The sequence below is a fragment of the Sus scrofa genome, chromosome 10, assembly GCF_054392235.1.
Source record: "Sus scrofa isolate SSC_HxYL_T2T_F1_AM1 chromosome 10, Sscrofa_HxYL_maternal_Yorkshire_Landrace_v2.0, whole genome shotgun sequence".
Taxonomy (NCBI): domain Eukaryota; kingdom Metazoa; phylum Chordata; class Mammalia; order Artiodactyla; family Suidae; genus Sus; species Sus scrofa.
The window spans coordinates 10,398,327-10,424,299 of record NC_139392.1 but is presented as its reverse complement, the minus strand read 5'-3'; the positions used below and the strand labels follow the sequence as shown (position 1 = coordinate 10,424,299).

Below are 25,973 nucleotides of genomic sequence, written 5' to 3'. Positions count from 1 at the left end.
CCAGCCCCACTTCTGATCTCCAGGAAGGAGCGTGGAGCTGGAGATTAAGGTCTATAAAAACTCTTGCACAAGGAGACTGGACAAGCTTCGGAATGGCTTACACATCCCCAGGCTGGGAGGGTGGTGCACTCCAGTGCCCTGGGGACATTCAGAGAACTAGAGAACTGATTTTTGGTGTTGGAAAAGACCCCAAGAATATATACCTTTCATACATATTATGTAAATAAGTGTCTGTATCTTCCATATATATATGTATATATTTATATACACACACAGTGTACACATATTTTTCATATACAAATATACTGTCCATATATATCTTCTATATAGCTATATCTGTATCTTGCATATACATTCCATATATACTAAATAAATGTATGTGTATATATATATATAAATAGAATGGTATGGGGGAGAAGAAGCCATGTGAAATAATAACTAGTTGTATAGAGAAAAACGCACTGAGATGAAGAGTGAATGTAAACTAGTATTAAAAAATCCCTATTACAAAAATATAATAAAGGCAGAGCAGTAAATTTACTGTGAAAATATCAGTATTAAACTTCATGTAAAAGAATATTAAATGTTTCGTGGTCAACACTGTAAATATTGCACAGTGGGGCAGTTTGGTCTCCGTGACTCTACATGTTCTCAACTAAGAAATATTTATATTACCATATCTTACACAGCATATAAGATATAATTTTCACATTTCCTAAGAAGTTGCATGCAGAATTATTCCCTGAACTCCACATAATATTAACAGCTATCTCAATGGATATAGCATGATATGTGAATTGTTAAATATTCAAACGTACAATGTTACCTGATATCTTAGCAACTACTGAACACTTAATATACATATAATAGAGATACAAGAATTATTTTCTTTATAGTATAGCTAATGCAATTCTCATTCCGATGATATTATATAAAACTATCACTTACATTAATAGAAATAATAATGTGCACAGTTCAAATGGTAAAAATTCGGTTACTTACAAAATTCACTTTATATGCTTCTTTAAAACTATTTTAAATGTATTTACTAGAATATTGGTATAAACTATACTCTGAAGCTATGTCCCAAACTAACAGATTTTTTTCATTATCTCTCGTTTGTTCTCTTGTTCAACTCCTACATGTTTGAATTGTTAGCTTCTATGTTTTCGGTGTTGTATTGGGTTTTGTTGGATAAAGAGATTCATTTAAAGATAATTAAGAATATTGACATGGATTTTCTTATAAAATGAATCAGGAATGAGGAAAAAGAGAAAGTGATCCAGAAAGAGAATTGATTTTATGGATTTTCAAATAATTTTTAAGCTCTTTTTATAATAGAGTGCAAGCCATTGGTTAATAGAATTAATTACCAATTAGCAGTTGTGAGAGAGCAAAAATAAAAAAACCACACAGCAGGAAAGAAGGACCTAATCATAGAGAGTAGACACACAACGCATCACAGGTAACTACAGCAAAGCGGGAGATGATTTTGCAGCACACAATGCATGTTGTCTTACTGCAAGTCTGAGTAAAGGGCGGAGGGGGGCATGAACCCCACTCCTCGTATTCATGCCCTTGTGTGGATGGACTCAGTCACTTTGAACGAAGAGAAGGTGGCAGAAGTAATGAGATGTCACTTGTGGCCTTAGGTCATAAAAAGACCGTGGCTTCTGTTCTGAGCCCTCTCTCTAAGGCTTTCTTGGGACACTCACCCTGAGGGAAGCCAGCTGTCCTGTTGGAGGCAGGGACTGAAACAGGAAAACAACCAACCCCACAAATGACCATGGGACCTCTCCCCACCCTCCTCTTCCTGTGCTCAGTTGAGCTTTTATATGAAACCACAGTCCTGGCTGACACCTACTGAAACTTTGAGAGATCTTGACTCAGACGCACTCATCTAAGCTGTACCAACAACGCCGACCCACAGAGACTGTGAGAAAAGAAATGTGTGTTGGTTTAAGCCATGAGGCTTTGGAGTAATTTATCATACACAAAAGACACACGGAGCCCAGCCTGTGTAGGAAGCTAAGAGGTAGGGGTTCTGGGAGCCTGGCTGCATGAACCCAAGTCAACCCATTTCCAGGTTGACGGTGGTAGTTGTCTAGTCCAGTCTAAATAGCGATGGGGACGATGGCAGCTTGCTCTCTGGGGCTTTCAGGACAGTGACAATCACCCTCCAACCCATCCCACTCCACCCGCGCGCCCTGGGGAGTCAGTTATCAAGGCTGCTCTATTCCAACCCTTAGTGAAGACTGCTTATCTTTGCTTGAGTTTTGCACTGTTTCGGGCCCTGTCTACTTCTCCAACTTATGCTTCCTTAATCACTCCCATCCAAATTATGTTTCTAACTGTATATAATTACATGAATCATCAGATTAGAGGTTAAACACATTGGATAACACACAGGATTTTCCTCTCAAGAACGGGTTAAAACCATGACTGTTATTAACAATACTGTTACTTAGGAGTTCCCGTCGTGGCACAGTGGTTAACAAATCCGACTAGGAACCATGAGGTTGCGGGTTTGATCCCTGGCCTTGCTCAGTGGGTTAACGATCTGGCGTTGCCGTGAGCTGTGCTGTAGGTCGCAGACATGGCTTGGATCCCGCGTTGCTGTGGCTCTGGTGTTGGCCAGGGTCTACAGCTCCGGTTTGATCCCTAGCCTGGGAATCTCCATATGCCGAGGGAGCGGCCCAAGAAAATGGCAAAAAGACCAAAAAAAAAAACAAAAAACAAAAAACAATACTCTTACTTAAAAAGGCTCGATCCTAGCCAAAGATCTTACATCTTAATTTCATACTCAAAAACCATACAATTTAAAGCTACAGAAATGTTTGATGACTTCTTTGGTATATACTTTAAATGTACTTCATGTTTATTATTTAAAATCAGCTTCTGTAAAAAATACTTTTCCTTTCTTTTCACAAAGACAAAACAAAACAACAACTTAAAAAAAAAAAAAAAAAGCCGGCAAGAATACCGGTCACTGACACAATTCTCATGGAGGACTCGTGCGTACCTGACACGGTTTCCTGTCGATGGGTGGCAGAACCGCAGATCGAGGAAAGGACCGGGCCCTGGTGCACTCGAGCCAGTTTCGAAGGCTGGCAGAGCGCTTGGGTGTCACTTTAGGTCTTGGGTGCATTAAAGGCTTCGCCTTCTGTAACCTCAGCTCCCGTGGGTCAGGCTCCTTTCTGAATGGTGAGTTGTATACTCCTGGAATCTAGACAACAACGTCATTTTGATTTTTATCTTTCGTTTTCCCCTAACATAAAGGGAAGATAAACCTGTGCCATACACGGTTTCCTAAGTTTAAGGGCTCTTTTTAAACTAGCTCTAGTTCTTAAGGAGAGGTAGACTTCAGATTCCTCTAAGGACATTACAAAATGCTCACACCGTCTCCGCTGCAGACAACAATTTCAGAATCGTTCATGCTTGAAGACTAAACAGGTTAAAAACAACTGAGCTATAGTTTCCATCTGTCACACACAGCATATTTTATACGGTTGCATTTAAGAAAAAAAAGCAATAGAAGGACTTTAAGTCAATCATATTGTATTCTAACCATTAGCTCTGTAAACATATATTCCACCATGTCTATAAGTCATACATTTACCCTCAAAAACTCAAATAGAGAATGCTTGAACCAGTCTCAGGTACAAAGAGTGAACAATATGTGATTATTTGCATAATTACTCATTATACTACCTAATTAAGGGCAGTAAAGTTCTTCACTTTAAACTAATAATCATACTGGTGTGTATGTGTGTGTATGCATACATAGGTAGATATATAATGATTCAAAATAACATCCCGTATTTAATAAGTTGTGTTCATGTGGTTCGATACAGTACTTCTATAGCGTCACATTCCCCTTGCTGTTCCGTCGTTGACCTTGTCGTTGACCTTGTCACACACTGCATCAAAATCATCAGATTTATTGGACACAGTGCCTGCTATACAACACAGGTATGAATGATGCTATATTCAAGTTTAGCATATTCCATTTTCTGAAAATTCAGTAGTGTCTGAATATACACACTGCATAGAACTATATTTCATACTCCTTTCATAAATACAAATGAATATTCATGAAGAAAAGTTGTATCTTAAAGGATAGCATGGCTTGTTTGGTTGTTCTGCAGCTATTCTAGACTAAGGTGAAGAATGGACCCACTAAACCTATCTGTTTTTCCTAAAAATATGCTTTTCTCTCATGCCACCATCATACCTATAAATATTTCTGGCTGTTTTATTTACCTCGTAGAGTAAGCAATTCCCAAGTATTATGATTAACCCTGATAACTGTCTTTGAAAAACTATCCTAGAAAATGTTACATTTACAGCCTAACACCTCAATGGGTATTCACCTCCAATCGGATACCAACTCAGGCTAGACTCCCTCTCCTGGCCCGAGTGCCTCCCTAATAGACCGGGGACAACTCTATCTTGGTCTCCCATCACATTGTTGCATAATTATCTTGGGGGGTCTGTCTTTCCCAAGGAAGCAGCTGGGGCACGAGGGACCCTATTTTAAGTATTTTTGTATCTTCAGGGCCTAGCAGAGTGCTTAGCACGTAGTAGACAGGCAAAAAAATGCACGCTAAATGCTTGTCTAGAATAACAACGCACCGTTTGGAGAGGCCCCGAAAGCCTCTCCTTTGCTCTTACTTTCCCGAGCCACATAAACATCTTAGCGAAATGTTTGAAGTTTATTTCAAAATCTTATTGACGTCGTTCAAAGTTATAGATTATACCCTTTTCATCTTTCCCAACACTTCAGTTTCAATTTGTTTCTGAATACATTGTGATCCAGAACTAAATTATCACAAACCCACGGGGTCACCTCCAACTCAACTTTCCTATGCCATAATTGAGGACTCAATTTTATTATAAGAAACAAAGCGAATGTAAGCCATGTTTATCTATTAAATTTTTTAATTGGCTTTTCTTTAAGGCTTTTTCCCTATGCAATTTAGGCAAGAAAAAACTATAGGCATTGTATAAACCATTTTTAATGTCACGTTAACATTTGCTCACCATAACACTAAATGCAGAACAAGGCGGACGCTTAAATAGGTATTTTTAAGGATTTTAATATACGAAAATCTATACACATGTATTCAAAATAGCTGTCTGTGGATAGTGATTGTTAACTGGATGGTAACTTTTTAAGATGATTTTTAGGGTGATTTTCTAAGATGAGAGTGTATCATCTCTAATGGGAAAAAAACAATAAATATTACACCAAAAAGACTATTATGGCATAAAACAGAACGAAGTCTACATGGTCTATGAAAGAGATTTAAGAGACTGCCATTCTGCTTAGTGATGATCTAGTAAACTCAAGTCTGTTCATCATTTCCACAGTCGTACAGATTAAACTAATACAATGCATGCAATTTAACTAGATTGTAATTTACCACTTAAAAATACCTATCTACCTGAATAACTGCTATCAGCTGTGAACTTTACCCCCATTGGAGATCTTCTTTGGTCTCCTTCCCATTTGCATGCACATGTATACATAGCCTAGATGGAAAATGCAAATAGATCGGTAGACCTGATAGCTTTCTTAAATTATATTTTGCAACCTATATGGAGACCTCCTCATGTGTATTCTCTTTGCAATTTAAATCATATATAGATAGAAAATATATTTTAATTGAATTGAAAATGTATCATTCAAAATCTTCAAGGTGTCAGTATTTTAGAAATTAATTGAATACATTTGGCTAACTTTTGTCAATGAAAACTGTCCGCCACCCCCCCATCCCTACAGCAAGCAAATACCCTCTCTACTTATATTAATACAGTATTCATTGAATTATTATTTCCTTAAGTAAATAAAACCACCTTAACGATTGTCTCAATTGATACATTTCATTAATTTGCAAGCCGCCTGGTGAATAATAGATTGTTGTGGATTTTTAAAAAATATTACTAGGAGTCACAGAAGACAGGGTTAATCCTCAGGGACTATGACATATTTTTCCGTTTTCACATTTTTCACAACTGAGAAGGGTACTGCCAAGTTAGCTTTGGGGACTTCATTTTCAGCAGTAATTTTCTAGAGTGACCAACACCATGGGGAAATCTGTGCTAACTGTTTAAAAAAAAAAAAAAAAAAAAAAAAAAGCCTACAACTGAGTTATTTGCAGTACTGTCATGCTAACATTCAACGCAATAAGACCCAAGAAACCTCAGGAGGGGACTCGGCTAATAGCTTCTTACTGACCTCTCTCATCAGGCCTGGCTGCTGACTGGTGGCCCAGTGGTGAATACGGCAAATGAGGTGTGAAAGCACTGATTTTTTTTAAAGGCTATGATTCCGACTCGTCAAAAGGAAAAGGGGGGAAGAAAAGGCAATGAGTTATATAATAGATATATATTTTTCTTGAATTCCCCCCTTCAGAGCCTCCACCACGGGAACTTAAGCATGACCTAGAATATTAATTATGTCAGGTTGAACAATGAGCAAATGTGCCATTTGTTACCCAGTCACCCTTAGCATTACATTAATATTTTGAACCGTTCCATATTTCTAACAATCTATCAGTTGGCGCTTTTCTTCTCAGTTTCTATTCTTATACTGAATTATTCTAGGGGAAAGGATTGTACAAAGGCAACTGATTTGGAAAACAAATGGATATACTTGTTATATCTGGAGCATCTACTGCTGAATTTCATGGAGAATGTTTTATGGTCATTTTCCTACACTGACCTTTATTTTGCAATTGCCTGGGGGAAGCCAGAGTCTACTTTTTTTTTCTCTTCTCTTTGTTATTGAGGTTTACTTTTAAAACAAGTGTCTGTAAAATCCAAAGAATTTGAAACAGGATCGTGCCCACCTATAATTCCCATAGCATAATGACTAGGGCTTCAATGTCAGATTTTATCAGATGAGAAATTACTATTTCTCATCACTTCAAAGTAATTGCTTGTTCCAGGAATGAAGAACTCTACAGGGCAGGTGGGAGAATTCAAGCTTTACTTTTACAAATGACAGTTACACGGCCAACAGGAGTCACTGACTGCCCTCCACAGAAACAAAATTAAATTCTTCATAGACTCACTCCTCTATATAAAACGGGTAAAGAAAAAGGACTCACCGTATAGTACAGGGAACTATACTCAGTATCTTTTTTTTATGTTTTTCACTAAAGTTGATTTACAATGTTTGTTAGTTTCAGGTATGCAGCAACGTGATTCAGTTACATATATATATAAAATCTCCTTTTTCAGATTCTTTTCCCTGATACATTATTACCAAATATTGAGTACAGTTCCCCTAAATATCTACCCATCTGTATGTCTGTATAACTGAATTACTTTGCTATGCACCTGAAACTACACAACATTGTAAATTAACTATGCTTCAATTAAAAAAAAAAAAAGATTATAAACAGTATTCTCTGGCCCCATGACTCAGATTTTGTGAACACCATGAGAGATAATTCTAAATGGAGGGCTCTCTATAATATGTTTGGCTTCTAAGTTTCAATACATCATTCTGTTAAATAAAACTAAGATCCCAGGCAAGTGCCGAAGTGTAGTAAAGATCTCCAATAAATAGAAACGTGAAAGTGGACCAGGGACCTGTGAATGAAGCATGTGCTGGGGTAGGGACTGCTGAGTCGACACTGACCAATGCACTCCAGCATCATTATCAGGACATTCCAGGGCCAGGGGATTTATAAAAATCCCACTCAGCAAATAATTGCCCTGCCGTGCGGAGAGGGTCAGGGGTGTCCACATACTGTCACGGGCCAGCCTTGGGTAAGATATTCTACATTCACACTTGCTGGGAATGAAAAGGAAACATGATCATTTCTCCGGTGCAGACGATAGTCATGGAAATCCTCAGATTCAGCATCCCGGAAGGAATAGCAGTTTCGTGCAAACATCAGAAATTCACAGAGAATATATCGGGTTTATCCTAGCTATCTAAAACAAGATTAAAAAAAATAAAACTATTACTGATGATAGATGATTTTTCTCATTTTTCACTTCGTTAAGAAATAAAATGTTTAACTATCTGCAGTCAACTTGTAGAAGGGTTGTGTTAAAAGGAGACCCCGGATTCAGCCGGCTTTATTAGATTAACGAGAGATTTTTTTGAATCACTTGGATATCCTAATCATTATTATCACATATTAAATATTCTCATGAAATGTTGGTTAAAATGAAGAAATTGAAATAAGATACCATTCTCTTGTATTCAATACATAAACGAGCATTTACTAACTTGGAAACACTTGGCTCGATCTAAGATGTCGAAGCTCCCATCAAGCTATTCTCAGTGGGGAGGAGAAGTGGGGGGAATAGGAGAATGATTTTGGGAGTGACAATAACATAACCGGCTTGTAGTGAGTGTCCTCTAACAACTATTGTAAAAGAAATATACACTGAAGTTTATGAAAAAGGCATGTATCCTTTAGAAAACTCCGTGGGAAAAAAAGTATAAGAATTCATTCTAAAGACAGGTAGAATTTTGGCAATAAAAAAAGATAGGTAGGTCTAGGCTAAGGGAAGGGTAAAAATAAGGATATGTTTGTAAGAAAACATAGGGCTGCTGTTCAGGGAGCATCGTTTCGGCCAGTTTAAGCATCAAGCTATAGTTAAAGATGCGCCTGTGAAGATAAATTGGGGCCAAATACGGGAAGGCTGAAAAACCATACTTAATTCTATGTAGGATGGGAATTTCTTGATTTTCACATTTTCTTTTAGAAGGAAAACTCAGGGGAAAGTCTGAAGCAGGCCCTACTGGGGCACAAAGCCTACAGAAATAGACCCAGTAGAAACAGAAGCAAAAAAAAACAGTTTAAAGAGACAAAGCCAGTAAAAGAACCAGACACTGATATGGCAGGGATATTGGAATTATCAGACCAGGAATTTAAAATAACCATGACAAGTTAAGTCAAGGCATCTTCTGGAAAAAGGAGACAACACGCAAGAATAGATGGGTAATGGCAGCAGACATATGGACGTTCTAAGTAGAAATCAAAACGAAATGCCCAGGATCAAAAACACTGTGACAGAAATGAACAATGCCTCTGACGGATGTATTTGCAGATGAGACACGGCTGAAAAAAGAATCTCTGAACTAGAAGATATGTCAGTAGAAGCTTCCAAAATGGGAAGGCAATGCAAAAGTTGGCTGATAAAAAGGTAACAGAATGTCCTAGAATGGTAGGACAACTACAGAAGGTATACCATACGTGTAATACCAGAAGAAGGAAGAAAGAAAGGAACCAGAGAACTATTTTAGGTAACAGTGACTGAGGATTTCCCCCAAATTAATATCAGACACCAAATCACAGATTCAAGAAGCTCAGAGAACATCAAGCAGGATAAATGCAAAAACAAACAGACAAAAACAACCTTCCACCTAGGTATAGCATAGTCAGACTTTTAAAAATCAAAGATAAAAAATCTTTTAAGAAGCAGAGGGGATAAACACCTCACTTATAAAGAAGCAAAAATAAGAATCACATCCAACTTTTCCTCAGAAAACATATAAGCAAGATGAGAGTGGAGAGGAATATGCCACCTGGAGTGACCCCTAATATAAACTATAAAGTTGTGGTGCTAATGATGTGTGTGTGGGGTGGGGTGTGTAGAGGGGACAGCTGTCCCTTGGTACCCTCAGGGGATTGGTTCCAAGATCACCCTCCTACCCCTCAGGTACCAAAATGTGAGGAAGCTCAAATATATAAAATGGCATAGTATTTGCAAAACACCTGTGACCATCCTCCCCCACACTTTAAATCGTCTCTAGATGACTTTCAGGATCCAGCACAATATAAATGCTGTGTAAACAGCTATAAATACAATGTAAATGTATTATAGACAGGTGCCTTCCCACAGAAGTTCAAGTTTTGCTTTTTGGAACTTTCTGGATTTAAAAAAAAACAAAAACAAAACTGAATCCTTGGTTGGTTGCATCCACAGATGAAGCACCTGAGGACATGGAGGATGGTTTATATGGCAACGTAATGCTCAAATTTGCCGTGAAATTTGAAACGATCGAAAGAAAAAAAACCACCTATTTACAAAGAGCTAAACACATTCTTAGCCTATAACGCAACAAGCCAATTCCTGGGAAGTGAGTGACACAAGAGAGATGAGAACATGGGTCCTCACCAAGACTTCCAGGCGAGTGGTGACAGTGGCATTACTCGCGGACGCCCAAAACTGGGAGAAATCCAAATGTTTGGCAGCAGGGGAAGACATGGACTGAATGTAGTTACCTAGAGAACGCAACTGCACCGAGACAAAGAAATGCGTGGAGGGAGGGGACATCCACACCTCCTTCTACTCGCTTTGGCTGTGAACCTAAAGCTGCTCTACAGCAGTAACTGTTAGGAAACAAACGTAAAGCGTACCGGCAGCTCTCAGGCTCTGAAGCCCCAAACCTGAGAATCATCCTTGATGTTGGGTGACTGGACCCTGTCTCTTATACCCACCCCACCAATAAGTTCCATTAATTCTACCTCCAAACTGTTTCTTCAATGCATGTGCTTCTATTAATACCCTTGTCTAGGAGGTTCCGTCATGGGTCAGTGGTTAACGGATCTGACTAGGAACCATGAGGTTGCAGGTTCAATCCCCAGCCTCCCTCAGTGGGTTAAGGATCCGGTGTTGCCGTGAGCCGTGGTGTAGGTCACAGACGCGGTTCGGATCCTGCGTTGTTGTGGCTGTGGTGTAGGCCGGCAGCTATAGCTCCGATTAGACCCCTAGTCTGGGAACCTCCATATGCCATGGGAGCGGACCTAGAAAAGGCAAAAAGACAAAAAAGACAAAAAAAAAAAAAATCCTTGTCTAAGGAACCATCATATCTTTATCAAAGTGCTTCAAACTTGTATTTAGTCCCTCTCCGTCTGTTCCACACTGAACATCTCTTTCCCATGACAGGGAAGCCAGAGCAGTCATCACAGAATTTTAAAAAAAGGTTTTAGTCCCTAAAAGACTATAAGTGACTTGTCAGTGCACCCAAGAAAACCTAACAAATTTTTCGCAAAGTTCTTTTTTTCTGTTCCAACCTCATTTGAGCCTCTCTTCCTATTATCCCTCATTACGTGCCGTACACACTAGCTTTCTTTCATTTCCTCAAAACATGCCAGGCTCTTCCATGACTCACTGAAATTCATCAAAAATGTTTTTTCCCATCTGCTTACGTGCCTGGCCAAATGATACTCATCCTTAAAAATTCACATTAAATATCACTGTTTTAGAAAGACCTTTGGTGACCCCCCCCCCCACGCACACTGTCCTGCTCTGCTCTTTCTCTCAAAGTGCCCTGGTTGTCTTCCTGGCACTTACTTTTTTTATTACATACACGTGTGACTCTTGTTCTTTAGTCTGTGTCTCCCCAACTAGAGTTTTGGCTCCATCAGGTTAGAATGGTGCCCATTTTTTGGCCTTTATATACTTAAGTTTGTGGATCTCAGCTCTGCACGTATATTACAGTCATTTGGGGAACTTGAAAAATATACATGTCCAGTCGCACCCTAGATCAACTCCATTGAAATCTTTGAAGCATGTGTCTAGGCCTTTGTTTAGTTTGTTTTTAAAGAAAAGTTGAGGAGTTCCCGTCGTGGCGCAGTGGTTAACGAATCCGACTAGGAACCATGAGGTTGCGGGTTCGGTCCCTGCCCTTGCTCAGTGGGTTAACGATCCGGTGTTGCCGTGAGCTGTGGTGTAGATTGCAGATGTGGCTTGGATCCCGCGTTGCTGTGGCTCTGGCGTAGGCTGGTGGCTACAGCTCCGATTCAACCCCTAGCCTGGGAACCTCCATATGCCGCGGGAGCGGCCCAAAGAAATAGCAACAACAACAAAAAGACAAAAGATAAAAAAAAAAAAAAAAAACCAGTGTCAAAAAAAAAAAAACAAAAAAAAAAGAAAAGTTGAGTACCCTGGCTTAACACCCACTTCAGAAGCTGGCTCAGAGTAGACAGAAATGCCGTGTTTGTCTGATAAGCCACAGAGGACCAGACACCTGTGAAGGAGGCAGAGCTTGCTTATTCAGAAGTAAGAAAGAGCAGTACAAACAGCAGAGTGCTGCGGACAGGGAGCCTTTTACAGAAACAGAGTCAAAAGACATGGATAACAGGTTAATTAAGGGGAATAGGAAGGCGTGTGGCGTTACAGACAAAGGTGCCCTCAGAACACTGGCAGAGAGTTGGCAAGAAAGCAGTTATGCAGGAAGAGTGTTCTGTGGGTGTTGCAGACTGAGCGCCCCACAAAGCCTTCAGGTGGAAAGGTCCGGCGTGTGCTTGTCGGAGGAGGTCTGGAGCTTAGGAAAGAGGTCAGGGCCAGCCCCTGGAGGCTTCTTCGGAATAAAGTGGCTGAAGGCATGAAAATGGAGGGGGTCACAGAGGGAGAGACCAGAGACAGAGGGGCTTGGTTCTAAGACATCTTAGGAGTGTCCGTACAGAAGAGCTAAGTGGGAGAAGAGGAGCTCCTGAAATGAAGAGCCTGGAAAGGGCGAACATTGAGGGATGGGGCAGGACACGAGGGACAAGGCGGATGCACGAGGAGGGCACGGGGTCAGATGCCAGGGAGAGGTGGCACAGCATGAGGACGGACGCGGCACACCTGCGATGGTAATTAGACGGTGACAGGTGACCTCTGCAGAAACAGATTCTGTTCTTGTGGCAGAAATCGCATCATAATTCACTGAATAGAAGGAACAATGAAGGGGAGGCTAGTGTGAGTCTCCTGAGATACAGCAATACCACGAGGACTCAGAAACTCTTGGGACTGAAAGAGTATCTCCCCCAACTCCCATCGCAGGTCAGGATCGCCCTTTAACCACGTTGCATTTTGAAAGACTTTCTGAACAAGTGTACAAGACTTTCTGGGGAATCTATCCCGTTAAACAATCCCTTTATCTCTCTATCTGGTCACTAGTGTACTGATCCTGCCAGAATTGGAGGCAAGTGGCTTGTTTTCCTGCTCAGGTGGTTTCTCTGGACTTGCTTCTTTCCCTACCCTTTAGCACATCCCATCTCCACCCACCCCACCCCCCCCACCTGCAACCCACTGGTGTGGCTTCATTTGTCTTCTCTTTTCCTTGCTACCTTGGCAGTTTCTCCAGGTGTGGCTTTGATTCCTGTGTTTCCACCTGAATCAGGGCCGTGAGAGTTTATAAACACTTATATAAGGTACTGAAATTAGCATGGACATGGATAGATTCCCATACTGCGGGGGTGGGATGCCTGCTGTTTGAGCTGTATCGGGAAGGAAGGGCAAGGGGTTTGTTTGGTGTGGAGAGTGAGGGAAGGCATTTCCCAGAAAATAACAACAAGACGCATGGAGGAACAGAACCAGAAATAACTCTGATGTTAACAAACTTCAAATGGGCCCGTTCCGTAACAGAGTAAACAAGATACCCAAGGGTTACTGCAGAAGAGTGAGAAGAAATGAGCAAAGAGGGACCAAAAGCTGATCACTGTGTCCCTAAGGCCAGCGGAGGCTGCGCGGTCCCTGGTGGGGTGAACACGGTGCAAATCTGAGGTCCCAGGGACTTAGAATTAGGAGATTCCTAGGAGACCCGATCGAGAGTGCTTTTCAGTAGAACAGCAGAAGGGGACTCTGCCCTCTGGGCGAGTGTGACTCCTCTGACACGCGGTTTCCTCCTGTTCCGCGCTGGCTTGTTATACACCCTGGGAAGCCTGACTCCCTAAGGAAAACAGGAGAGAACAGTGAAGCACGTTTCGATGACCCCTAGAAACCTGTCCTGATACACCCATCTTACTCTCTCGAGAAGCTAGTATTTTCTCTTGTTTGGTTCTTCTCTACTGATGATTTGATTTGAAAATAATTTCATAATTTGGGTTTATTTTATTTATTTATTTACTTATTGGCAGTGCCTTGCAGCATGCAGAAGTTCCCAGACCAGGGTTTGAACCGGCGCTGCAGTAGGGACCAGAGCCACAGCAGTGACAACGTTGGATCCATAACTGTTAGGCCACAAGGGACGTCTCATAGTTAGGGTTTAAAAGGTAACTTCTTCCTTTGCAGAACAGATACTGATGCACAGACTTTGGAAAACTTTTGGTCTCCAAAGGAGACAGTTTGGGGGGGTGGGGGGATGCGCTGGGGGTGTGCGATGGAAATCCTGTAAAATTGGATTGGGATGATCATTGGACAACTATAAATGTAATAAATTCATTCAGCAATAAAAATAAAGAGATAAAAGATAACTTCCAAAGCAATTAGTTTCTAAAAGAAAAATACCTGGCATTGTAGAAGTAGGTAAGTAAATGAAAATGTTCTTTCGTTAAGAAAGTGTACCAATTGGTGCTCCCTGGTGTCTTAGCAGTTAAGGATTTGGCACTGTCACTGCTGTGGCTGGGGTTTGATCCCCGGCCTGGGAACTTCCATAAGTTGGCACAGCAAGGCCAAAAAAAAAAAAAAAAAAAAAAAAAAAGAATAAGAAGAAAAAAGAAAATGGGAGTTCCCATTGTGGCAAAGTGGAAACAAATTTGACTAGTTATCTGTCAGGATTCAGGTTCATTCCCTGGCCTCACGAAAGGATCTGGAGATTGCTGTGAGCTGTGGTGTAGGTCGCAAATGCAGCTTGGATCCTGAGTTTCTGTGGCTGTGGTGTAGGCCAGCAGCTGTAGCTCCAATTTGACCCGTAGCCTGGGAACTTCCATATGCTTCAGGTGTGGCCCTAAAAAAAGAAAACAAAACAAAACAAAACAGAACAAAAAAACAGAAAATGATGATGGACCAATGGAATGGACCATGTGTCAACTTTATTCCTAGTGTTATATGGGACTGTGCAAAAAAACTGATATACCACAAATTTTTGAAGGATTTTTTTGTTAAGCTAACAAGAGAAAGTCACTAAGTTTTATCAAAGTAGAGCATTTGCCGCCTCTTGGCACAATCCTGTGTCCAGATCTGAAAGACGACCTCGTTTTCAGATCACTGTGCGCTTACACAGTTTTGCTCTGTAGACCCGTGGCTTCTTGTGCAGAAACTACCCATTAGTACCTACGAGGTACAGCCTATGCCTGTACTTTGTGACAACTGAACTGGTGATTAGGATTTCTGAACTTGTATTTATTTTTATCCTCCAATAAATAGAATGTGTACATATATGTGTAACTGGGTCACCACGCTGAACAGGAGAAAAAAAATTGTATTGGGGAAATAACTATTAAAAAATAATTTTAAAAAATTATATTTTTAACAAGTTGTCTTTTGCTTTACTATTTTGCTCTGGCCTCCTGGATGATAGGGAGCCTAAAAAATTTCATCCAATAGGCTTCACAACCCTGTTATCTTTTATTGTTACTTGAACCATAAGCCCCTCTGGTGGTGAACATAATTTAGTCACCAAATAACTAGCATAAAAGTAGCTTTTTTCAAAAGAAGTTGGCCAATCTACATTTTGATCAGAAAACTGATTTTGTCTAAAATGAAAAATAGTCTAGTCTGGGTTTTATTGGTATATTACTGGGTTGTTTTATAAGTTTGTGTTCATGGGTTTCTACTTTTTTCCCCCAAATTTGAAGTACAATTTCCCTTGTACTTTTAAATCCCTAATTCACTTCCAGTCTATCCTATTCCCGTGCTAACTGGAATAAAGAATAGGCACAGCCACTTAAATGTCTTCACAACAGGAGGGCAGCTAGATCGAGCAACTATTAGTCTATTTGGTTTTTGGTCAAGTTGACAATTTTCTGCAAAATGAATCATGGATCTCTGTGACCTTCTCTGGGGTACTCAGTCCATGACCTTCTCTGGGGTACTCAGTCCATGACCTTCTCTGGGGTACTCAGCATCAGCTATCCCACTACTTTCCCCAAGTCTTCTCAGTGCCTTGCCCTGTGGACGTCATCTCCTATCTAGGCCCTGAAAGGTTTCCCTAACTCCATCTCTAGCTTTCTCATTATAATGGAAGCTGCCTTCCCCTCTAGCCCTACAGAGCAAAGCATTTTGGTATTTCCTTGGATCGGTGACTAGGGGGAGACGTGCAGCATTGCATTTCCCCCTTGTCGTTTTCAAACCAGGATCCATCTACCTTCTTTTGGTCCAAATGCCTCTTCTTTGGTCCTTCTTTGTGGTTTTTACACACAGACCTGCTGGTCATTCTGCAAGTTCCTAATAGGCTTTGGCATTGTGTCACAATGTTATGCTATAAAGTTCAGGCTTCCTTTTGACTATGTGCTCTGGCATCATTTTAGGTGTTTTCACATAAAGATGGGCAACCCCCCACTAGTTTACCTTCGCAGTTCTTCCACTCCTTCACCTGCACTGACCTTGACCCTGACACAAGTGCTAGCCACACTCCACTCACCCTCAGTCCAAAACTGCTCTGTGTTAATAATTCAGCGAGCTTAGACACCAATATCTCACCATCTTAACTTTCCAGTTGACTCATTCTCACATTCTTTTTATTGCTAACCTTAAGACTGAGTCCTAAAGACCTCAAGGCAAGTGATCCTTTCCTAGTCTCTCCTTTTTCGCCCTCACTTTTTTTCCTGTACTACTCTGAGTCACATGGCTGATTATTTTAATGGCTCAAGTCCCTAACAGCCACCAGCCTATCTGCCTGACCATGGCCCAAACCAGAACTGATTCAACTGCATGGTACAGCTGGGTGGTTAATTAACTAAATCTGAATTCCCAGCTCCAACTCTCATTTCTTCTGTGGTCTTGGCCTGCATTACTCAACCTCACTGTAACATGGGTTTCTCCTCTGAAATAACAGTATTATCTCGTCAGGCCATGCATCAATTTAGATGTGTTAACACAGCTAAAGCACTCTGAACAGTGGTCTGACACCAAGAAAGTACTCAATAAATGCTCTTTTTAGGAGGTGGTACCATGGACTCATTGTGACGCTGAGCTTTGGAACTAGACCATCACACACTAACCCTGACCTTGCGTCCTGACTTAGTCTTCTTGTGCTTCATCAGTGAATTGGGGATAACTGCCTGCCTTAGAGGCTGGTACCTGAGAATTAAGAGAGGTGACTCCTGCAAAGCAATTAGAAGAAAACTTGGCTCACAGTAAACATTGGTGAATGTCAGCTGTTGTTGCTCTTACTCTGCATGCTCACAATCTCAGGCTGCTGACAGCTGCTGGAAGAAATCATATCACAGGCAGACTGGAGACACTACATAGGGTGGATTTCAAATCTAGCTGGTCCCTCAGAGCCACTACATAGCCCTCTGTCTCTGATTCGTCACAGGATTATTTTATAAGATCAGTCAGAATACTGAAGTCCTCAGGCACTAACTACTTCCCACGAACCCTAGAGAAGTATTCAGTACGCTTCTTTTATTCTTTCCTGACTTTCGAGGTTAACTTCTCCTTGCATCCGTTCCTGCCTACACTTTCACATTCTTCATCACATCCGCTCCCACCTTTTCTGGGTCCAGGCTTATTGAGTTATTTCATTTCTCCTATATTTTTAAGCTTTCTCCTGTTTCTCCCCCAGTTTTGTGAACATGTACAAATCTACTTTTCTAAAAACCTTCCTCTAATCCTGCTCCTTCACCAAGCCTATCAGTCTAATCAAGGGGACTCCATATGTCCTATTCCTTAGGATTTCACTGGCCTCTCTCTGCTCACCGCTGTATCAAGGAACAGGGGTGAGTTCTCTGTTTAGCGCATCAGGAAAGGTGTGGGTTGAGCCTAGGTCAGCCCCTTCCTCTCATTTCTCGAACGGCAGCCTGGCTACAGGAAAGCAAATATTCTTCGCGCCGACTTGCTTTAAAATTCACATGGATCAACCCGGTTTGCCTGCTTTGCTTGTCATTGGGAATCAGATTTCATTATAAAATTAAGTAGAAGCAAGTCCAGTAGTGCTTCAGATGCCAACTTCCAATCCAGTTCTCCCTACTAATAAAACTAATACGTCTGATCTCCAACCATCTATGTCTTCTTGCTCTGCACTTGTCCTGAACACAGGCAGGGAAAAGTCCGTTAAGGTACTGGGCTCTTTCTCACCTCTCTTTTCCTCCTCAACCAAGTCTCTGCCCTGACTACCCATAGCGGTGCTCTGGCAAATACTGTGCCTCACTTCTGTCACTAAATATATTGACAACTCCAATGGTGCCGAACAAACCAACAAATATAACTTTGGTTTTATCATTTGGGAAAAAAAGAATCCCAGTACTTTTAGCGACATGAGCATTCGTTAATTGCAAGCAACAGCCCCGGTCAAATCAAGAGGGAGATGTCAAAGACAACTGCAGTCTCAGAGCTATCCTGTTCTTATATCCTTTCGACAAGTCTTTCCTTTCAATGTAATAATAGCAAGTAAAACAGGCAGCTTATTTATTTTCGGTCCAAGAGACAGTCATGGGTAACATTTCAAGATAAATGCTTTCCCTCCCCTCTCTTCTCAAACCCATCCTCCCATTTTCTCAACCATGTTGTTGTTGTTGCTGTTGATTTCTTTTCTTTGGCCACACCCACAGGAAGTTCCCAGGCCCAGGGACTGAACCCTCACCACAGCGGTGACCGGAGCTGCTGCAGGGACAACACCAGATCCGTAACTCCCTGAGCCATGAGGAAACTCCTCTCAACCTTTATTGTACTGTCTGCTGCGATACTGTGTGAATAACATAACTCATTTTTGGCTGAAATACTTCCAACTGCCAAAAGTTACAGTAGAGAGACACAAGACTACTAGTTATAGCAAATGACAAGACTATTAGTTATAGAGAAAACTTGCCATTTTGTACGAAAATACTTAAAATCATGCTCATCACACCAAAAGGACACTAATTTTATATATTTTTAACATACACAATTTTAAGTCCTCTTTGGTTGTTTCTTTGGCAACGGTAATAAATACATAAAATACTGAGCAAACTTTCCGTGTCTTTTAAAATCTTTACCTATTTGATATTGCATAAAATCGTAAAGTCAGAGATGATTTCTTGTGTTGGACTACACCTTAATTTAAAACCAAAAGTCAAAAATCTCATGTTCGCAATAGTGATCTTAATGACCCAATCAGCTACATTCGACCACGACTGGGTATTTTCACCACTGACTTAGGTAAGAGTGCATTTCAAGGAAGCATTGGGAAGTACAATTGCTCTCCCTATGTCCTAAGTTTTAATTCAAAAGGTACACTGTGCTTGACTATAGGGCTCATGGGCTAGGGAAAGAGCTACAGAGGAAGACTGAAGGAGGAAAGAGAAGGGAAGAAAGAAGAATTATACCAAAGCCTGAGATCTTAAAATTTGGCCACTTGGATTCTCAGCTGAAATATTTTGGAAGTTTTTGAATCCAGCAGAGCAAGTTAAATATCAAGGCTAAACGGAGAGCAGGGCTTATCTACATAAAGCTATTCTTTTGGTCCAACAGAAGAGCTAGGCTCAATCATGGACCAACAAGCTCCACCCCTTCATTGTGTAGCAGTTATAACAGCATCTAACTTAGAACTGGTCTCAAGTATTTCTGAAGTGTCCTGAAAATAGAAAAGTAGCCAAAATAATAGGAATAAATCTTTAAACATATAAAGTATTAGAGACCCAATTCTTTCATCAGATCTAGTTAGAGCTTGTATTCCTTCTGTTTCTAGGTTTGGGGTTTCATTATATTAACACAAGTAGTGATATCAAAAGGACTCCCCCCACCCAAAAAAACCCTCGGTCTTCTCAAATTAGAGAAACTTAATAGGATTGATTGCAATTAACTTACCAGCAACATTAATTTAATACAAAACTAATAGAAATAAGTATATCGTCGTTAGCTGTCAATTACTTTATATAAATGTTTATATACAATGCAATTTAAATGATGGTGCCCCAGAGTAAAAGGCTAAGTGGAGGAACATTTTACACGGGGTGGGAAATGTGAACTACTTTTGTTATGCATTTTATCCTGATTCTTTTCTGATATGAATTTTCTATCAAAACTGTATTGGATACCATTTCTAAGTGAAAAATTTCTAAGTCCTTTACTGGAAGAACATATACCAACTTTTGAACAGTGGTTATCTTTTGGATGGTACAATATGAACAAAGATTTTCTTCTGTGTTCATCTTTGTATTACTGGTTTTGGGCACTGAATAACATTTTATGTCTGCAATTAGACAATAGTCCCAACAAACATTATTTAAATGATATTTGCAAAAAACTGCATGGAAATTTTATACAAGTCTGCATCTGTATTATATATATATATAAGCATATACATATACATACGTTTGTGTATTTATAGATTATTTTTGAATACCTAATGAAAAATCTCTCTACTGCATAGCCTAATACATTAAAAATGTACCCCATCTACTGGATGAAAATAAACTGACCTTTTATATTATAAAATATAAAAGAAACAAGAGAGAGGGAACTAAAGAAAATAATCAGGTGCTTCAATTTTAAAGATAGGACGAAGATAAAAATTTATTTGAATATTTGAGTGCTGGATTTGCTACCCAGTATGCAGATGGTTCTCCAGAGCATATTAACAGAAAAATTAAAGCCTATTGGAGCAAGTTTAACCACAGCAGCAGAGCTTACACACAGTACCAAATTATAATCAGGAGTTCCTGTTGAGGCTCAGCAGTAATGAACCAGACTAGAATCCTTGAGGATGCAGGTTCAAGCCCTGGTCCCACTCAGTGAGTTAAGAATCTGGCCTTGCTGTGAGCTGTGGTGAACCTTGCAGACGCAGCTCGGATCTTGCGTTGCTGTGTGGCTGTGGCACAGCCTGGCAGCTGCAGCTCCAATTGGACCCCTAGCCTGGGAATCTCCATATGCTGGGGGTGAGCGTAGTCTTTGGGCTCCTCATTTTGGTAGGCCCTTTCTAAGACACAGGGAGGGACTCCCGTCGGTGAGCTCACATGGCAAGAGTAAGATACCAGTTAATTCCTCTGTTTCTTTATATTCTGCCTTATCCTCTGTCACACCTGGGTTGGATGGCACGAGCAGCTGCGGGAGTGCTGGGCGTCAAGCTAGGACGAAGCCGCCGTGCTTATACATGTCATTTAGGTTTAGTTGAATATATTTATGGGTTTGTTTTTTTTTCCTGGTACTTCCAAGGACACTAAAAATTTGTTAGTAATCCTAACGTAGGAACAGCTCCCAGGAATACTCCTGCACCCACTGTGCAGACTCCCCGGGCATCACAAATAAAGGTGTGGATCTGCAGCCTGTCCTGCAGTGGAAACATCCTTAAGGCGTGCAGCCCTGGAAGCGTGTGGGTGGTGGAAAAGAAACAGGATTCCACGTGTGTACTTCCAGGAGCTGGACTTTGGAAATTCATGCCAAAATTCACATGTGTAAATCATAAATGGAGAATTTGATTCTCAGCATTTCCATTACAAAATGGAAGCTCCCCTCGTTCAAAAATAATTCAATAATGCAGCATGAACACACAGAAATACATCATTTAACTTTTTTACAGTAGTGAGAAATTGAGATCAATATTCCTTGAGAAGAGAGTGAATAAATTCCTCCTCTCACACTAGAACATATAACAAAATTATTGTTAAGACGCAATCAAAAGAGTATGAAGCCAAAATATGGGGAACACACGCTACAGAGGTGTCAGGTGGCTCATAAAACTACTGCTGTATTTTTAGATTTTGAGTTCTGGTCTTGTCAGACATTAACACTTGAACTGTGTTTGAAATGATTTTTGTGCCTTATATGCAATATTCCTCTTCTTGTATTTATAACTTTGTATATTGTCTTCTTAAAGGTGGATCCTAAAATTGTATAAGCTTCAAGACCTAGAATCTATAAGCCGGTACCTAGCCACATCTACAGGAGAGATCTAGAGTGTGTTTGCTAAAGAAAACAATTTTTAAGAAACTTTTTAAATTTATCACATTACCAAGAACAATACAAATAGGTAGCTTAAGGCACGTTTCTATTTAAGTGGCCTCTCTTTTCATTCATTTTGATTTTATTTTTGCTTCTATCTGCATGTTTGTGTCTATCTCTTAGAGGCACAGTGGATAAAGGATGGCAAGGAGAGGAGAGTGGAAATGGAATTCAACTGGGGGACACAACAAGGTGTTTTCAACCACTTCATCGGTCTGTTCCAAGAGGACTGATGATGGGTCATTTCATCCCTTTGATATATTGCAGGATAATAAAAACTCTAACGTTAGAGAGGAAGGAAACAAAATGTAAACGTTAATAGCTAATTCATTCTTCATGGTGGCTCAGTCTGTGGCCTTTTCTGAACACAGACGGCCCATAGTAACAACGTGTGTAAGAATCGTGGGAGGTGGCCTGTTCACTCGGGACCCAGAACAAAGGGCCAAAGGTTAAGATCTGCCTCTGCACCACACATCCCAAGACTGTAGGCCACACCTTTATTCACTACATAATCTTCCTGAAAGAATAAATCTGCCCAGTGGCCAGAGGAAAAACGAGTACCAAACATTTTAGTCACCAGAAAGATAACTGCTGCTTTAGAGAATATTGTGGAGATAAACAGACTAAAAGCGCTTTCTGCTCGTCACGGGGAGGCACGACAGAAACCTACGTTATGTTCTGTCTCGCTTCACACATTTGAAGATGCAGGCCCTACTTTTTCTCTGTCTTTGTACAGAAACTCACTTAGAACCAATTTCTTTTAAGACTAAAGCACGTCAGAGAAAGAGAAAAAAGAGAGTTCAGGGAATTGAGGGTAACTCAAGGAGCAGTGTATAATCAGAAGGCTGGTGTTTTCAAAGGATAACTGGAAGGTGATAAACCTACACAAACACAATTAATGTTTGGAAGTGAAAGAAGTGGTTTGGAGATAGGGATCAAGAGGTCTAAAATGAACCCGAGAGAGTCACTCGTTCCTGGGATTCGTTTAACCGTCACGAGTGAGTTTCCCAACCACTGCGGTGGGTTGCCAGTGCCTAAGGACAGTGCCTTATGAGAAGACTCTCCAAAGATACTTTCCAAATGCACCATATAGATGAAGACACATCACACTCTCTCTCTCTCTCTCTCTCTCTCTCTCTCACACACACACACACACACACACATATGGCAGGTGCACAATGAAAGGCTTCAGTTCTGTTACTTCACCACCTCGAATTAAAGGTGAGCAATAACAGAGTTCCCTGGTGGTGTAGTGGGCAGGTTAAGGGTCGAACTGTTATCACTGCTGTGCTTGGGTCACTGCTGTGGCACGGGTTCAATCTTTGGCTTGGGAACTTCTGCATGTCACAGACGTAGCCAAAAAAAAAAAAAGAAAAGTGAGCATCACATGCTAATTACTTAATAGGTCAGGCAAAGAATCTTCCTAATTATGACCCTGAGAAGATGGAGCCAAAGACAATAAATGATTTTTCCATCTTATAAAATTTGTCCTATATATAAAGATGTTTTACATATAAACATAGGACCAATTAATTTTTGGCACATCAAGTTTACTTTTTAAAATTACTTTCCTCATGTATACAAATATGATTTCATATGACCTTGAAAACAAAGAAGCTGAAATCATTTGTTTCTCTTAAAAAACAATAAAAAATAAAGTTTTGCCAGTATTAATCAGAGAATCAGAGTATGGCGCTCTATAAAGAATCATAAATAACTAAAAGTTGTTTTCTCAGTGTTGATAAGAAAATATTAACTACCCACTAAAGGAAAAACACTACAAATCTATTATATAGAGACCACATGAAAATTATTTCCACAAAATATGTATTTTAATTATATAAGTTTAATTAGCTATATAATTTTTCAATTTAGTTTTAATTTGAAATTGTATAAGCTATTAAATGCCATAACTAAAATAAAATATATGTAGTTTTAATATACTGAGTGATGAGTGTATTTTATATTTAGTTATCTTTCTATTGGCATATTAAAAGGAAAAAGAGCAGGGTAATATTTTCACTCATCAGGAAACTATTAACATGTATTATTTTATATGATAACCTATATTTCTAAACACTAATTTACTGATTTGGATCTTGCATTTTACATTTGTATCTTTAGCCTTGTGGATCTCCAAGAAGATCCTTAAAAATTCTGGCAATGTTTCAGAGGCAGTTTCTTTTAATGAAGCCAACAATAGGCCTTTGCAAATATCTACCAGTAGGTGGAGCAGACAACATAATTTATTACCCAAAACAAGGACAAGGGAATCAAAGTCTTTTTATTTGGAAGAAACCAAATCTGCAAATGAGATTTTCTTCAAAGGAAATATGTCCTGTATGTGTTGGATTTAGTTTGACTGGTTGCTGAATCAAAATAAATAACTTTATTAAATAATCAATCTTTGCAGAAAGATAAATCAAATTTACAAATGGAAGCAGTGTTTGCATTTTACTTATTCAAATCAACTAAAATTAGCTTTCTTTTCATAAAACTTGTACAGGACAAAGATTTTTTGATGTGTTCATTTAATAAGGGTGCTAAACTCAATCCTGTTTTGCAGGTGATGGGGTGCATAACAAATAGTACTTTCTGGGAAATATAATTGACTAATCCTATTATGTCTGTAGCAACAAATTAACCTTATTACTACTAGTAAATGGTGATTGATTATTTATGCAAATAAGTTACCATGTTCAGCTTTCTGATTGAAATAAACATATACAAAAGGTGCTTTAATATGACTTGAACTTTTTAATTAATAAGACCCTGAGGGCTCTATTAACTCACTCATTGCAATATTAGTTATTTACTTGTGTAATTCCTATTAATTCTAATACATCTGCTTGCATAAAGATGAGATAATTAATACCAGTAAAAATTAGTAATAGATTTTAGAAGTATTTTATGATATACATTAGATTTGTACTAAAAATAGGCGTAAAACTGACTTTAAAACTCTTCTGTCAGCATGAGCATGTCAGTATATCAGTATAATCATCCTGAAATTAATACATTTAAATAACAAGACCTCATTTATTATATATATATGAATACAAACATATTTTTAGCTTACAAAAGTCTTTACCTTTTCTGAATCATTTGTCTGAATTAATGTTTTATTTCAACTTGTCTAAGTTTAGCTATATTAGAACTATGCAAATTTAATATGAGAATCACTATTCTAAAAACTACATTAACATCATTTCTAAATTGTTGAAATCACCAAGAAAATAGTGTGTTTTTCCTGGCTAGAAATGCTATTAGAATTATTCCTTTGAGGCAGTTCAATAAAACTTTTCCTGTCCTCATTATACTTCTTACAAAAATGATTTAGGTTTGAATATTGATTCAGTAGGTTTTCAAATATCTGCACCAAGCAAGAGTTAGAACTTGCACAAGTCTTTCAAAATAAATACTGAATTCATATTTCACCTTCATTTTGTCCTTAAATGTGTGTTTAATATGAGAACAAAAATGCAATGAATCTGTAAACATATGATTTAGGAATATTTTTATATCTACAGCTTAATTCCTTCCCAGTAGCCAAGTCATCCTGAAAAAAAAAATCATTAAAAATACTCAAACTGAAATATGTGTTTTTCACTCTCTAACTCTTCTATGGTTAGGAAAAGTACTTAAAGATTTTTATTTAAAAAAAATAGTAAACGGAATCAACAAACTCATAAATATAAATGGTTGCTAATTTCAGTGACACTATCTTATAGGCTGTAACAGAAAGTTGGCAATTTCCTTCCACCTAAAAAAAAAAAACTGTTTGGCAGCAGACTGAAGTTAGAATGCTCCTTGTGGTTCAGGAGCATATAGTAGGTATTTACATGACCTGATCCTCGTCCTAGGACGGTGTCAGAAAGTTTGTAGGTACTCAAAAATATGTTATTTGGAGTAATTTCACTGATGAATTTTTAAAGTTAAGATTTACATTCACTCTATTTAGTAAATATCAGTGCCGATTTGTATATTTTTGTACAACAAAATTTGTGAAGGTGATTTATAATTGTATCTGTAACATCAGTTTTTAAGTTCAATGTTTAAATTTCATGATGAAAGGCACTTATTTAAAGCTGAGCACAGCAAATCTGGTGGATATAAGGAAGAAAACATTAAAAATTTCTAGTACCATTCTGTTA

The 25,973-nt window shown here is 39.3% G+C and overlaps 1 protein-coding gene across 49 annotated transcripts in view; it reads right to left on the bottom strand.

Annotated features, from left to right (window-relative positions):
* SPATA17 (spermatogenesis associated 17) overlaps positions 1–25,973 on the bottom strand; it is a 386,966-nt gene that overhangs the window by 273,137 nt on the left and 87,856 nt on the right. For all 49 annotated transcript variants that reach the window (XR_014817028.1, XR_014817057.1, XR_014817037.1 and 46 more), the window contains 1 exon segment: positions 3,023–3,226. Coding sequence is in view for 9 of the 49 variants with exons in the window: in XM_084978710.1 (XP_084834836.1) it covers positions 3,023–3,226 (204 nt within the window). In the remaining 40 variants the exon portion in view is untranslated.